This window comes from Alexandromys fortis, unplaced genomic scaffold (assembly GCF_014885135.2).
Source record: "Alexandromys fortis isolate MF-2015 unplaced genomic scaffold, M_Fortis_MF-2015_v1.1 scaffold_27, whole genome shotgun sequence".
Lineage (NCBI taxonomy): Eukaryota > Metazoa > Chordata > Mammalia > Rodentia > Cricetidae > Alexandromys > Alexandromys fortis.
This window is the reverse complement of record NW_026067952.1, coordinates 14,336,075-14,352,196: the sequence shown is the minus strand read 5'-3', so window position 1 is coordinate 14,352,196 and position 16,122 is coordinate 14,336,075. Positions and strand designations below refer to the sequence as shown.

General features: G+C 47.4%; 1 protein-coding gene across 3 annotated transcripts in view; it reads left to right on the top strand.

Moving 5' to 3' along the window:
• The window catches only part of Hm13 (histocompatibility minor 13), a 35,424-nt gene that overhangs the window by 1,489 nt on the left and 17,813 nt on the right, over positions 1-16,122 (top strand). For 2 of the 3 annotated variants that reach the window (XM_050150840.1, XM_050150841.1), the window contains exons 2-4: positions 6,988-7,086; positions 9,681-9,763; positions 15,354-15,442. In XM_050150840.1, the coding sequence (XP_050006797.1) occupies positions 6,988-7,086; positions 9,681-9,763; positions 15,354-15,442 (271 nt within the window). Of the gene's footprint in view, positions 1-6,987; positions 7,087-9,680; positions 9,764-9,785; positions 10,665-15,353; positions 15,443-16,122 lie in introns of those variants that run through there. The other variant, XM_050150842.1, reaches the window with a different exon arrangement.

Here is a 16,122-nt window from a genome sequence, read left to right as displayed (position 1 = left end):
CTTTGGTTGATTTCCTCTCCCTACTTACCACCCGGCCTTGAATCTATTCAGACTAAAGCCCAGACGCTTTTTTTCCAGAGTAGCCTTTCTCCCCAGGCCCCATTAAGACAAGATCCCTTTGCAAGTTGAGCCTACCTTCTGACTAATAACCACTGTTGAACTGTTTATGAGACTGGGGCAGACCCTGTCTTTGGTCTTCCATGACATCTGTCTGCATGGATATGTAGGGGGACTCCAGAGTCTTCCACCTTTCTCCCTCCCGAATCCCCCTGCCTTATATTCAGCCCCTGCAGCCCATTGAAACCAACAGTTTCTCCCTTCCTGGCATCCTCTCTTCAACATTGTCAGAGTGCACAGTTCCCCACTGTTCCTCCCCCATCGAACCTGAAGGTGGCCTGGAGAGGAAGCTGCCCTACCCAGAGAGGGCAGGCCCACAAGGTAGCTGGCGCTTTTGAAACTGCTTCAGTTCAGATTCTCAGAACACCGCCCAGTGTGAGCGGTGGCTGAGGGCATACCCTTACTTCCCGAGACCAGGAAACCCACTGTTGGCTCTCTATGGGCAGATGCAGAGAGCGCCCGGGCTGACCCATTTTCCTTGCTCTTCTGCCTCTTCTAAGCAAATTTAAGGTTCTGGCCAGGCAGATGCTTGGTGCCAAGGCAAGTTCTGAAGAACAGGACAGGAGAGATGGCCGCTAGACTAAGTGCATCTCTTTGTCGCCTTCTGCACCAATGTTTCTTGAATGTGAGCCGTTATCAAGGATGAGGGATGCCCTGTTACCAAGGAGTCGAGGAAGATGGGCACAGCAAGGATAACTAGGTCTGTGATTGGACTATGCAGGAAGGCAGAGCAGCTGGGCATCCTGACTGGGTGAGATATACAGTTCCAGCCAGGAGAGGGCATTCTAAGCTGGAGAAAGCAAGAAAGGTACCAGAGCAGGAAGAAAGGAGGAAGGCACTTCAGGAAACAGCAGGTGGCTTAGTGTAGCAGAACAGAGGGTGTGGGTAGAAGACAGGGGGCCATAATCTGTCCCAAGCCTCACCCACAGAGAGGCCTTCTTAGAAGATTAAAACTACAGCAAGGCTTGCCCATTCGTTAGTGGCTTCCCAGCCCCAGGAACCAGGGTACCTTGAGCTCACAGTGCTAGGCGACAGGCAAAGCCAGTTTATCACATCTTTTGAAAAAAGAACTGAGGGTCAAATAATGAAGATCTTTCTGCCATTCAAGAGTGAGCCAGGTGCACCTAGTTCTAGAAGACCAGGGTGCCATCCTACAGGCGCCTCTGACAATACACAAGTAGTCTTTCGGCCTGAGATGTGATGAGCCAAATGACTCCTTTGTCTACCGTGCTCGTTTGACAGTAGAGAAGAATTAGAGTGAGGACCCAGGAGCTTGGCACTCCCAACTGATATTCAACACCAAGGCCTACTGAGAGAGGGCATTCGAGGACAGCTCCCCTGGGGTCACAGTGTCCCTAAAAGGCAGAGCGTATTATAAAATCCTGAGGAAAAGGAGGTGAAGTGTGCGGGGGTGTCAGAAACCTGCATCCCCGAGAGGGAGTAAATTCCAGCCAAGCAGGAGCTGACTCTGGATAGGTTCTTTGAGCTTTCACCTAGCACAGAGGGATCTCTTAGCCAACAGCACTGGGCATCTGTTGTCAGATCCTGGGCTAGGTGCCAGGCATGCTGGTCTAAGACACAGAATATGATCAGCCAACAAGTGAATTCTGCTGTGTCTCCTGGAAGAGGCAACAGGTGTCTTTGCACACATGAGTGGGAATTCAGCAGGCTGAGGAGAGGGAGCCGTGAGAAGTCTAACAGGAGCCCAGGAGAGGGACTTAAGTGCTGTGGCAAGATGCGTGGGGAACCCACAACTTTTCTGAGGAAGAAAATCCTGAAGGTAATGTAACACTTAAAATGGGCACTTAACAGCAAGGCTGTTTGTGTGTAAAATTGAAGCCGTTTCAGAGTGTAGAGCAAGGCCATTTCAAAACCACTTGGAAGTGACAGACATGCCCTGCTGCTTGTGGAACCTTCCAGAACGTTTTCATTTTTGTGGCACTCCTAATCTAACCCAGGGCCTCACATGTGTAAGCACATCACGTATTCTACCACCAAGCTATATCCCCAGCCTGCCTGCCTTTTCTGTGTATATACAAATACACACTTGCTTTTGTGTGTGCATGCAGGTGGGACTGTTAGAAAAGCCCTTGTTATGCAGCTTGGTTTTACTTAGCAGTGGGAATTAGTCATTTTCTGTGTTACAGCTGCCTCAGCCTTTCTGTAATGAAATAGGTCCCGGGTCCACAATGCAAAGGCCCACAGGTACATAATGGAAGGCTCCCTCCCACTCAACTGCCTCTGCCAGCAGCCCCTGCGCCTGGGTCTCATTTACCAATCCATAGAAATTGGGTTCCTTTGGACATCCAAGTGTGTCGGAGCGTCTAGAATGGTCCTTTTCAGGGAAATGGGAAGGGAGTTGCATTTTGTTTCTGTTTTTATGAGGCTGGCCTGGTACTGACGGAGTAGCTCAGCATGGCCTCTCTTGCTGCCTCGACTTCCCAGGTGCCAGAACTGTAGGTGTGAGCCCCAGGTTTAATGGACCCACAGTTTGTTCAGGGCACCAGTTCAGAAAAGGCAAAACTCGGACTCTCAGTGCAGATTCACAATCAGAATTCAAGGTGGGCCTGGAAGAGTGTTTTACAAGCCCTCCTGGTGATTGTAGTGCACACTCAAAATTTGAGAGCCACTAATTTAGAGGCCTCCACAATTTATTTTAGTCCTTAGCTGCTACAAACCATGTTGAAGTCAATATTCTTACACATTTATTATTTCATAACTGGTAGGGCAATTTTCTTGAAATTGACTTATGAGTCAATAACCTGAACCCCTATCCTAGGTTTTACAGAATAATCTGCTATAAAGGTTGTAGCAATTCCCTCTTCCATGGGTTGCGTCCTTGCTATTGAAGGGCCACATAGTCTGCTCTGGAGCTCTTGAAGCAACTCCAGGCAGGTGTAGCTTTAGAGAAAGTGGTCTGTCAGTTGGGAGGAGAGAGAAAGGGGCTGGTACAGTTGGGCAAAGCGAGCTTGGTGGAGAAAGGTAAGTTCAGGGCATGACCAGGAGGCAGAACAGTGGCAAAGAGAGTGAGTGTGGGGTGAATACAGGAGACCCCAGGGTCTCAATCTGAGGAGACAGCAATAAAATGGCCCAGGAATTCCAGGATATCTCTGGGGTGTAGTCAGGAAGCAGTCCTTCCAGGACTCTGGCTGTGCCAGTGGCTTGAAGCTGGGCATTTGGCTCCCTCTGTTGCTTTGGCTTCCACCCTGAATACCCAGGATACTAAAAGCTAAATATATTTCGGCCACTTGTGAAACCTTTCCCCCATTCTCTAATTCTCTTAAACACCCAAATCAGATTGGTAGTGAATCCTAATAAGTTGTAGTATTTTTTTTTTTGTAACTACAAAAAATGAACTGTTTAGCCATGTGGTGGTGGTGCACACCTTTAATCCCAGCCCTCAGGAGGCAGAGGCAGGTAGATCTTGAGTTTGAGACCAGCCTGGTCTACAGAGTGAGTTCCAGGACAGCCAGAGCTGCACAGAGAAACCCTGTCATGGTGGGGGGGGAGGGGGCTATTTTTCATATTCAGGATTTGTGTCTTGGGAAGACCAGGGCCTCGGGCCTCAGCATCATGAGTTCCAACAGAGCTCCAGAGAGGGAGGTAGAGGGCAGCTAGTAAGTAGTAGCAAGGCCGCCAGGCTGCCTGGGCTCAACCCCACTTACCATATGGGTTACACCAAGCAAGATACTTCACGTCTCTGAACTTCGTTTCCTCGTGTGTTAAAAGTACCTGCTGGCAGGGGCTGTGCACAAAGCTCCGGGACACTGCCCGGCACATAGAAAGGGCTCAGTAAATATTCTCCCTCTGTCGTTACCAGTCAGATTGCAAGGCTCCCACTCTGACTCAACACTGCAGCGTGAGATATTTATAACCATCACCCACAGAGGAGACCAGATCCCTCTGTTTGAAGCATCTGGCCAATCTTGGTTTGTCATCGAATAACATGAAGCCTCTTCCTGCCCTGGGATTGGGCTGAACTGAAAGGAATTTGTGGAAATGAGCCACATCACTGGTTTGTAGGGAAGCCACAAAGTCCTGAATGTGCTTTCGAGCCCCGAGCCCCTGTGCGGTCTGCCTGGGAACTGCGCTGTGTACACAGAGCAGACGCCTCCACACAGTTGGCCTTAATTGGGCCTCTGCTGCATTCCAGACCCTGTGTCTGGCTGTCAAGGCTTTAAATGGCATCTGCTCTAGCCACCTGTGACACTTCCTTCCCTTCAGAAATAGTGTCGGCTTATCCGTGGTTCCCGCACATAGTGATAGGGATAGCGCTTAGACTTGAGTAATGACTCAAGGCGCCGTGCTAATGTTTCCTCTGCAGAAGCTGGAGCCCTGGTCTTGTAGTCACAGAAGTGAGGGCTCTGAGAGGAAAAAATCACTCTCCCAGATGCAGCTGGTAGGCGCGGGCCTCCTGGCCTCTGGACAAGCTCTCACCATTGGGCCTTCGTAGTATGTGTCAGCGTGCATGCCACACTGCCTCGTTGTTGTACCAGTTATTTAAGCCGCCGGGATTGCAGCCCACTTGCCTGCGGCCCCACTGAGGTGGAGCTGTCCGGTTGATTTTGTAACCGCACTACTGTTACACAGGAAATGTATTCAACATATGGAGGTGCACAGAGGCAAGGTGCTGTCCAAGTGTGGCCGCTTTGCTGCCAAAAGCAGAAGCCAGGGGCTGGCAAAGGAGAGAAGGAAGGAAACCGGGCCTCCCTGTCAGAACTGCCCATCTTCTCCCCCTTCCTGCAAACTGGAGAGCTTCTCAGGGGTGGCCTGCCTTGCAGCTTAAGATAGCCCCTCAGCCCTGTGGGTGGGGGCGAGTAAAAGACCTTTCCATTCCTCTCACAGGGTCACGGTTTCCTTTTTTTTTTTTTTAATACCCCATATTTATCCTGGTCTCCATTCAACCTCTTAGCGCCCCTCCCCTGCGTTGAGGAAAGTCAAGCTACAGGTTGTTTGAAAGAGGAGTAACCCGAGACTTGGCGATGAATATCTGTAGGGACGATCCCCAGATTTGGGATTATTTGAGATTTAAGATTTTCTTTTTTTAAAAAAATATTTATTATGTATGCAATAGTCTGTCTGTGTGTATGCCTACAGGCCAGAAGAGGGCACCAGACCCCATTACAGACGGTTGTGAGCTGGGAATTGAACCACCTTCAATTCTTCAAGGACCTTTGGAAGAGCAGTCAATGCTCTTAACCTCTGAGCCATCTCTCCAGCCCTGATTTTGGATTATTTGGCCAGAGGTTTTGACATATATCACAATTAACTCTATGGGAAGACCTGTTGGCCTTCATTTGCCCCATGGCTCGTCAGCTTGGTGTCTTACCAAGCATGGATTCTTGCCATTCTGGTAGATGAGAAGTGGAATCCTGATATACTTTAATTTAATGTGTAGAATGACGGACAAATCTTAGAAATAGAGTGATTGCCTGGCTGTGTGTGGGACCCTGGATCCAATCCCCAGTACCACACAAAGAATTTTAAAAAGAATGAGATTTGGAGCTGAGGAAATAAGTCAGTTGGTGAAGCACTTGTCCCACAAGAGTGAGGACTAGAGTTCAGGCCCAACTACAGGTAAACGCTGAGTGGGTGTGGCGATCCACCTGTAATCCCAGCACTTAGGAGACAGGGACAGGACCCTTCGATCAAGCTATCTAGACAGACTGGACAAATTGAAGTACTATGGGTTCGAGTGAGAGCCCGTCTCCATATGAAAGGGGTACACACATGCACCCATAGGTGTGTGTTCTTTGTGTCACAGGGCATATCTAAACTGCACGCATCCCATTACATTGCCATCCAAAGGCTGCCCAGGCTTGTACACATGTAAGTGATGGTGTGCACACTTAGGCCTCCCTTACCCGGTGATAGTTAACAGGCTTGCTGCCTAGCTCCTGTCGCTTTGCCCTTTGCATCCTTGTACTCTGGGGCACAAGAACTTCTCAGATTCAAACTCTTCCTCTCCAGATAGCTGCCCTCTTAGCATGCTTTTTCCTAACAAATTTGGTGAGTCAGATTACTGGTGAGCCTCCACAGCTGCTTGGGGTCTTTCTCCCATGATGCCTCGTCACAAGGTGGATATTGTGATAGTGAAGTTCCAGGTGCTGTGATGAGACCTTGCCTACTATGGCACTGCTAGGACTTTGGATGACTGTGATATAAAATAGGGGAGCCAAGCACTAAGGTGCACACCTGTAATCCCAGCTACCCAGGAGGCTGAATAGCAGGGTCCATGGGCATCCACCTCTAAAGGAGAAAGGGGTGAGGAGTGGGCCTAACTCTAGGAGAGGTTGGAAGGACCTCCCAGCAGGGGTGCTAACTGGGTCCCTAAAGACAATGAGGATTTTGTGGTTTTTGAGATTAGGGTTCTCATTATGTAGACCAGCTGGCCTTAAATTTGCAGAGAATCACCTACCTCTGCCTCCTGAGTGCTGGGATTAAAGGTGCACCACCACCTCCATGTTAAAATTTTTTAGTACAAATTTAAATCAGGATTGTACTAATGCTAATGATGTTTTGTTAAAGAGGTGGACTCAATTCTATAGAACTAACTTAATCCTTGTGCTCCACTGTCCCTCCATCTTCGGTTACAGTGCTGAAATGCTTTGGGTTACAGTGTTCTGTTCCTTTTTGTGTAAATATTTATCCATTGTCAGCTCCTTAGCCGTGCCATATTTTTGCTAATTACAACATCTGTGATTATAAACCTGTGTGGTAGAGAGCATAACATTAGCCAAAGCCTTGAGACAAACAATGAGACACCACAGTGGACCAGCATGGAGGGAGGAGATGGCCGCTGAAGCCTCTTGTTCCAGCAGCACAGCATGCAGCCGTGGTGGCTCAGCTGTACCTTTCTTCTTTCTGCAGAGCTCTTCAGACATGCCAGAAACCATCACCAGCCGAGATGCTGCCCGCTTTCCCATCATCGCCAGCTGCACTCTCTTGGGGCTCTACCTCTTTTTCAAAGTAAGTCCTTTGCTGCCCAGGTAACTTTATCCTATGCGTGATCATTTACAGAGAACAGCAGGGAGAATGAGTATTTCAGCATCGGTCCCAGCCAGAGCCTGTTGGGGTTTTCTCTTCCCCACCAGCCAGCCCTTTTCTCCACATGGCTCCAGCTCTGTTTCCTCATGTTGTTTGTGCTGGTCTGGAGTGTGGTTTTGTTGCAGACATACCTCTGCCACACTAGCCACCGTTTGTTTTGTTTTGTTTTTAATTTATTGAGATTTATTTTCCCAGTCGAAGTTAAACAGTGGTCATTGTTGAAAACTTGGAAAACATAGAAAAGGAAAAAGGAAAAGATAGCTGCCATCCAAAATTCAACTTCCAGAGAGACACTGGCAGTTCCCCTTCGGAGGTGTGTGTCCTCTCCATAGCTGTGGCCCCACACTGTAGCCTATCCATAGCTTCCACTTCTCATTGAAACCGTCATGAGCATTTTCTCATGTAGCTAAATGCTCCGTAAGCCATTCTTCTCCGTGCACATGTTCTCCAGTGTGCACTGCTTTCTAAGTGAGAAAGTAATATATACCAGACAGGTAACGTTAGATGCCACAATGGGCCATCAGTGTTACCATTTGTGTGGCTCCCTTCAGGCTTTTGGTCAGTGTGCCTCAGCATCAGAAGGAAAGTGTGAAACTCCTGGTATTTTTACCAGTTTATCACAGGCATTCATTTCCTGTTTGTTGAAACTTAGTCAAGAATAGCTTCAATTTGCGATTGCAAAGTACATTTAAATGATTAGTTTTTTTCAGGAGTGTAGCTCAGTCATTGAATGCTTCCCTAGCATGTACAAAGCTCTGGATTCCATTATTAACACAGTAACAAAATACATGCGTGCATATGTGTACATGTGTACTTCAACCTAAGGAAAGGTACAAACAAGTTGGACCCGCTCCTGTAGTTTCTTGAGAATCTGTTAATGATAGACCTAGATTTGTCTCCAGGCTTGGCAATGAGCACTTTGACTCACTGAGCCATTTCAATAGCCTGTGTTGATTGTTCTTTTTCTTTTTTTTTTTTAAGATTTATTTATTCATTATATACAGTGTTCTGCCAGAAGAGGGCACCAGATTTCATTATAAATGGTTTGTGAGCCATCACGTGGTTGCTGGGATTTGAGCTCAGAAACTTTCTTTGGAAGAGCAGTCACTGCTCTTAAACTGAGCCACCTCTCTAGCCCCCTGTGTTAATTGTTCTTTCATTCTTAAATCTTGAATACCCCGTAGGCAGACAGACCACACTTGACTCTGTTCCCTCGGCTAGCTCCCACAGCAGGAGGACCCTCTCAGGCCCTCAGAGCGTGCCGCAGCCCTGCCTGCCCACAACCCTGCCTGCAGCCCTCCGTCATTCGTCATTCATCATCTTGCTTGATGAGTCTGAAGTCTGTCATGGTGCTGCAAAGCCTGGCACTCCCTTGGCTCCCAGCATTCTTTGAGGTTCTCTCTCATCAGCATATGAACTCTGAACTTGCCTTACTCCTCATTGTATGGCTAGTATTTGGCTCAATGCCCTGCACATAGCAGGCACTCAGGAAATGTAGCCAAATTGCTGGGCAAGGGTCAGACAGGTACCTGAGTAAAGCTTCTCAGGGCTGAGAGCTGATGAAGGAAGAGTTGGGGTGACCTAGGTAAGGGGGGAAAGAGACATCTCGGCAGCCCAAGAGCACACACCCAGGCTGCCTGGGAATGGGGCTGAGGCTGCAGCCTGTGAAACACAGACAGGGCAGTGTGTGAGCAGGGCAGAGGGCTCTACAGCCTCCATCAGGAGGGACTGCAAGGCCTTCCCACTCAAGGAACAGCATGCAGCAAAGGGACACAGTGGCGAGGCTTGGCGTGGGAGAGTGACATGATCAGACTCTGATTTAAGCAATAACGTTAAGAGTCTTACTCAAGCAGTGTGGGTCCTGTACCCCCGAGAAAAGCACAGCCCTGCCTCCCAGTTAAGAGGACAGCACAGTGACCAATGGAGCACAGGCTGCAGCGGGCACAGATTCCGCACAACCTTCCCAGGGTCCAGAGTGAATGAGCATGTGACAGCTAGCTTTGGAGCATCAATACTGACAATGATGAAATGGCAACCTGGTGTCCCGACTCCAGCTGCTATCACAGGCATGGGGAGGCAAGAGCTGAGTTGAGAAGTGGAGTGCAGGGTACCCAGAGATCTTATAAGTAGCACGCTTTAGAGCTCCCGGATTTTTGAGCAGGGAGAAGGAAACACTGAAGAGCAAATTCTTGCTTCTGAAACTGCTCTTGGGTTTGATTTCAGACTCCTCCCCTGTACCTTTATGACTTTCATGTAAGACCCTAGGCACACATAGTAATTGCCCTTCTCCAAATGTTGAAATCACATGTGAGCATCTAGACGCCTTTGTAGGTAGAGTCCATCTGGGTGGGACCTGAGGTGCTGCCCTTTCCCCTAGCTGTGAAAATGGAAGCACTAGAATCTGAGATTCTTCCTGCCTGACCTAACTCCCAAAGGGCAGAATGAGACCAAGCTCCAGGAGACTCCTCATGGCTTCTAGCAACCCTAACTTGTTTCTTTTTGTATTTCTTCCTCAGATCTTCTCCCAGGAGTACATCAACCTCTTGCTGTCCATGTATTTCTTCGTGCTGGGGATCCTGGCCCTGTCACACACCATCAGGTCAGAAGGCATCTCCCGGCAGCCTTTGAAGCCACTTTCTCAGGAGCCAGTACAGGGTCTTGGATGGGAACATGTCCAAGGGATTCTTCCCTTTGTGTCACATTGTACATGACCTAGGATGGACACTAGAACCTTCTGGGCCAGTCTCCTTATAGGGACTTAGAAAGGCTAGCCAATTATGGTGGCTCTCAGCACTCAAGATGCTGAGGCAAGTTCCAGGCTAATCTGGGCTACACTATAAGACCCAGTCGGGAGTGTCACAAGAGTCCTAACAGTGGTGAAGTGTGTCACCCTAATGGCACTTGCCAAGCACTCAGCTCAGTTCCTCGTGGCACACACTCCTAACAGTAGAGGGTTGAGAATGCAGCCTCTGAACTTGACCACCTGGCCTTACACTCCAAGTTAACCTCTCTGACTTCAGTCTCCTCAAAGGTGTGTTTTAAAAAAAAAAAAAAAAAAGTAATACGTTTCATGTAGAACCCGTCTTGTAGTCAATAGGTACAACTGTCACCCTTGCTAGAATGGCTGTGATCGCCTGTGTCAATTTGCTAGACACCTTGGCCAGCTAGCTCTTGCTGTTGATCCTGGGTTACAATTAGAGAAGCTGAAGTTAGAATAAGATATGTGATTTGATATCAACCATTTGCTAGAATCACATGGTTGGCAAACAGCAAAATCAGGATCAAAGTCCAGGTCTGTGGGCACAGGTCATTCTGCTTGGACCCAGTCGCTTGCATCAGGCAGAAATGATTTGGGACAGTGTCACTGGAGCAAGGGCTGCTGGCTCCCTTCACTCTGCAGGGCAATCCTTTCACATTCGCCAAGTGAGAGCCTTATCCCCAGTGTGGATAACAGCGGTAGCCCGGCACATTTCTGTCTGCCTCTTTGCAGCAGCCCACAGGTAAGACTGAGGAGTGGCCAGGAAAGGTTACCCAAAGGAAGGAACTCAGCTGCACTCAGGTATAGAAGGTAGGAAGCCTAGGAGAGGTGTAAGGAGAGAGGTGCCCCACCAAAGTATTCAGAGCTAGACAGCAGAATCTGCCCTAAAGGCAATGAACGCCGAGGACAGTGTGGCTTATTCCTCTAGGCAGTCAGAGTGTAGTCTCAAAAGGTAGCTTCGGCCTAAGTGTCCGCTTTTCCCCCTATGGGCAACATACAGAACCTTCTGATAGGCAGGAAGCAGCAGATGGGCTGCTGTCTCCAGCACACTGTGAGCCATCCCGGACTGGTTCAGTGTTACATAGCTGGGACTTTGGCAGTGGGCTTTGTACTAAACCCAGCACCATCTTCACCTGCAAAATCTTATTCTAGCTGAGTTGTAAGTACTTTGACCATCTCAGAACCTGGATGACTAGCAAAAATAATAGAAGGCCCAGCACTCCGCAGACCTAAGGCAAGGACAGGAGCCACCACTTTGAAATTCTGGGTCTCCTTTTCTATGCTAATGACTTCTTCAAGTCTAGCCAGTCCCACACAGTGTCTACAAGAGGTTTGAGATCTCCCAGTTCATCCATAGCCTAGCTTCACTACACAGAACATACACTTTCAAAGAAACCTTCGGGCCATATGCTTGGAAAGTGATTAATTCACAGTATCTCAGCTGCCTTGCATCCAACTCCCCACAAACTTGTGTTCCTAATGTCTCATATTAACCAGTTGTCTCTGCTTCTAAGCAATTCATAAATTTTTGTGATAGATCTTATCAGCAGGGAAGAAAACCAGCAATTGCCTGGGGGAAGGCAGTTTTCCTCGTCCTGGGATCCACTTACAAATTATCACACAGAGACTTATATTAATTGTAAATGATTGGCCAGTAGCTCAGACTTATTACTAACTGGATCTTACATTTTAAGTTAACCCATCTTCCTTATTTATGTTTTGCCACGTGGTGGTACTTTTATTAGCATGGCATGTTCTTCTGTTCCTTCTGCATCGGGCCTAGGACTCCTGACTCCACCCTCCTTCATTCTATCATTCTCTTTGGCTTTCCCACCTAACTTTATCCTGTACAGCTATTGGCCACTCAGCTTATTAAACCAGTTACAGTGACATATATTCACAGAGTATAAAGGAATATTCCTCAGAGCCTGGGAATATAGCTTAGGGGGAGAACACTTGCCTAATAAGGGTAAGGCCCTACATTTGAACTTAACAAATAAGCAAAAAAGTCAGCTGTTAACCTCATGGGAAATCAGGTGGTACTACACACCTTTAATCCCAGCACTCAGGAGACTGGCAAATCTCTTGAGTTCAAGTTCAGCCTCGTCTACACAGTTCCACACCAACCAGGGCTGTCTCAACTATGAAACCCTGTCTCAAAAGAAAAGGCAGACAGGGTTTTATTTGGTGACTCGTGCCTCTAATCCTAGCACTTGGGAGGTAGAGGCAGGAAGAGCAGGAGTTCAAAGTCATCCACAGCTACTTCAAGACCAGTTTGAGTTATATGAAATAGTGTCTCAAAATTACAAATAAATGGTCCATGGTAAAATTTGTCAGCTAGAGACTGGTTTTGGTTTTTTGTTTGTTTGCTTTCATGTTGTTGTTAGCCTTAGTTCCTTGTACTTCCTTCCCTAGGCAGTCTCTTCTACCAGACTTCAGCCCGCCCCTGAATTTTGTTTTTTTCTCTTCTGGTTTTAGGAATAGAACCCAGGGCCTCCCATATACTAGTCAAGTGTTCTAGCACTAAGCCACATCCACACCCATGAATCATGTTCGTAATAAAATTTAGAGCAATAATAATGTGCTCTGGCACTCATGTAAAGGTTCCAGGAACTTGGCAGGCTGAGGCAGGAGGATCATGACCTCATGACAAGCCTGGGCTATAAAAACTGCCAAATGAATGAAGTCATAGGGGTATCGTGAGAAAGAACAAAACCCAACAAAGGCAATTTCATTACAAAGGGGAATATAATTTAATCATAGTGTTGATCTAAAAATTAAACTGACTCTCACTCACTGGAGTTATGTTTTCTTGAGTCTTTTAGTTAAAGCTGCAGTGTAGAGTTTCCACATTCTGTTTATATCCACAAGCCAGGCTTGCCTCTTGATTTATACCATAAGGTCTGGAGGTATGAGACAAGGAAGTTGAGGTTCAAATAGTTATTGTGGCAACCAGGATTTACAGATGAGGATTTTGATCCCAGGTCCGTTCAACTCCAATGTTAGAATTCTTTATTACTCCAGCAGAAGTTAAAGAGAAGGGAGAACTTGGAGACTGTCCTCTCCAAAGATCTCTAAAATGACGGCTAAAGGCAATAGTAGCCATATCCCAGGCCATGCTGGCCTCAGCTGCAGTTCTGAATCCCTCCACCCCTGCTGCCATCCCACTGCCCACCTCAGACTGCTCAGCACAGAACGCAGCTCCCAGTATTGGGGCAGGCAGGGGTCACATCCTGCCTTCTCCTAATATAGTCACCAAGACTATAACCCAGCTCGATTCCACACATTTTGCCTAGGCAGCCTTGGCCTATTTTTATTACCTGTGACCAAGCTCCTGCCCTACTCAAGTGGCCCACAGACAGAAAGTCCCAGTCTTCTATCTCAGGATAACAAGGGTACATCATCAGTTTCATTAACCCTTACCATCTAACCCCAGAAGACAAGGGTACCAGGATATTTCTCAGTGCAAAGCAATGAACTTTATGTCTGTTTGAGCCATGGAAGTCATAAAAACACTCTGACCACAGTAAAAGTGCATTCAGAGTTGGCTAGCTAACATATACCACTTTGTCTGGCGTGGGAGATGACGATGAAGAGTCAGGGCCGCACCCTCAAGTCAGACTCACACCAGTTGCATGACATAGGTCATCCTTTGTTGTGTTAGACAGCAAGCCCTTTTCCCAGTGCTTGCCAGTAACCCCAACTATTTGGAGGGGTGAAACAGGAGCATCCAAAATTGGAGGCCAGCCTAGGCAACATAGAGAGACTCTATCTCAAAATAATGGCTGGATGTGTAGCTCAGTGGTGTAGATCACATGCAGAGATCAGTCCAGACATTTAACACTCAAAGTGGAAGCTGTGTTGAACTCGTAGGATATCAAGCATCAGCTTAACCCCTTAATCCTGTGAGAGTATCAGACTTGGTTAGTCTATAAGTCCAGCACTTGGGAGACAGAAACAGGAAGATGGTTCATTACACATTTAAGGCCAACTTGAGTTACAGAGTGAGATTCTATCTTTGAATAAATAATCCTCTGAGAAATATATTATAATGTTCAGATACAGAAAGGGTTGCAAGGAGCAGCTAAGTGACTTCCCCAAGATCACACCTCTCAGAAGTGGCAGAGGTGGAACTTGAACTTAGGACACATGTGTCAAGTCTGTTATGCTGATGCAGGTGTCAGGCTCCTGAGAGGCTAGGATGCTTCAGCTCCGCAAACTGCTCTCTGCCTCTGTCTGCACATGCACTGTGGCTTCACCTTGCCCAAAAGAGATTCTGCAAACTGAGCTTCCAGCCTCCAGCATCCTGGCTGCTTCTGCCTTGCATCTCTTCAGAGCTCTCCCATGAATGCCTACTCCAGATTCCAGCCCTGTGCCTGCCACTTCTCTACCTGTGATGCCATTCATCATCAATCATACCACAACCCAAGGCTGCAAGGGAGCAGTTGTTTGACAAGTGGGGACCTGAGGACCAGAGATAGTTCTTAAATTCATATTCTCCAAGCCATCAGAGTATATTTCAAAAAAAAAAAAACTCATCCATTGTGACCTATATGTTTTCAGGCCTACCTTGCTTTACTTCTTAGTTGGGAAACATCTGGGATGTCTTTTGTGACCTTTGTTCACAGTTCTTAAACATCCCTGCTTCAGGCCAGCACTGAGCTCAGCATCTTCCCTGCCTTATCTGATCCTCACATGCCTCTTTGAGATAGGCCATATGCTCATCCTCACACACAGGTAAGGTGGCCCAAGCCTAGGGAGGCTATCACTAAGGTAACCCCACAGGGCTGTGAGAACTAGTAACCACTCTACAGCACTAAGGCCTTGGTTTGCTGAACTCATGCCAGTGTGGTCTGGAAAAGAACATAAGTTCCCTGCCTGGCCAGGAGGTGGAGCATGCTAGGTAACAATGCTTTTAAAGCTAGGCTGGTCCTAAGCAACAGACCTCATAGTAGGCATGAAAATGAGGATGTTCCTACCCTGGGGGCTATGGTTCATTTGGCAGCTGGATTTTACATTTGTAAAAGCCCAGTTCTTTGTCAATCAGTACACGGAAGTCTAGAAGTCCATTCTTGACAAGAAAGTGATGTAGAAGGCACATGGGCCAGACTTGGGATTTCTAACTCTTACCCAAATTTTACATACCAAGTGTGCCTATGTCCACTTTGTCAATAAGCAAAGCAAATCACTAAGAGTTCAGAAACCTCAGTTTGAATCGCAGCTGAGATTCTGGCTCCCTGTGTGACCCTGGTCAGGCCATCCTCTAAGAGACTCCACATCTACAGAGTGGGAACAATAACTTGTACCTGCTAGGGCTCTTATAAAAGGTGACTGGGGAGAACAGCCATAAATGGATATTAGCAGGGACTATTAAGAGTTGTGATTGCCCATGGGGGCTCTGTTTGCCGACCTGCTTTGTCTTTCTTTCCAGCCCCTTCATGAATAAGTTTTTTCCAGCCAACTTCCCAAATCGCCAGTACCAGCTGCTCTTCACACAGGGCTCTGGGGAAAACAAGGAAGGTCAGTGGTACCCACTTCCCTCTGTCCCCTTTTTTGTTTCTGTAATACTGGGTTCTCCAAGAAACAAGTAATAAAAAAGGAGAAGCTCAAATCTTAACGGCCCTGGTTCATATCCCCGCTTTGCCACTACCCAAACTTGGGAATCTGGGTGAACCCATTATTTCTGGGCACTGGGTGTTTTTACTGGAGGTTTGTTTCCTCCATCTGTAAAACAAAAATGATTGTCTAACCCCGTCTTCCGTTAGGAAGTAAACAATAAGTAGAACGCTTTCAGCACAGTGCCTGGCTCATATATGCACTCAGTAGGAGCTGTACCAGACAGCTCCTAACATGTCTGTCCCTGGTGATGGTTTCACCTAAGCTTTGAAAAATAAAACTGAATATGCGTTAGCTATCGTATGGATTCAAAAATGGTGACAAGAGTAAGGATGGCTTGACCAAATGCAAGATAATTCTCACACATAAGAAGCCTGTGGAATGTATTCTATTCTCTCCTGGTTGCCAAGCGGATTCTACCTTTTCCCTCCGAACGGTGATGAGATGGTTCGTCTCTGCGTCAAATACGTCTGTGCCAAATAAATGATTATTGGATTTTTTTTTAAAGGCTAAGCCTGTTTTTCTTAACGACCACGGAGCCTTCCGCGTTCCGAACCCCCCCCCCCCCCCCCCCCCCCCCCCCC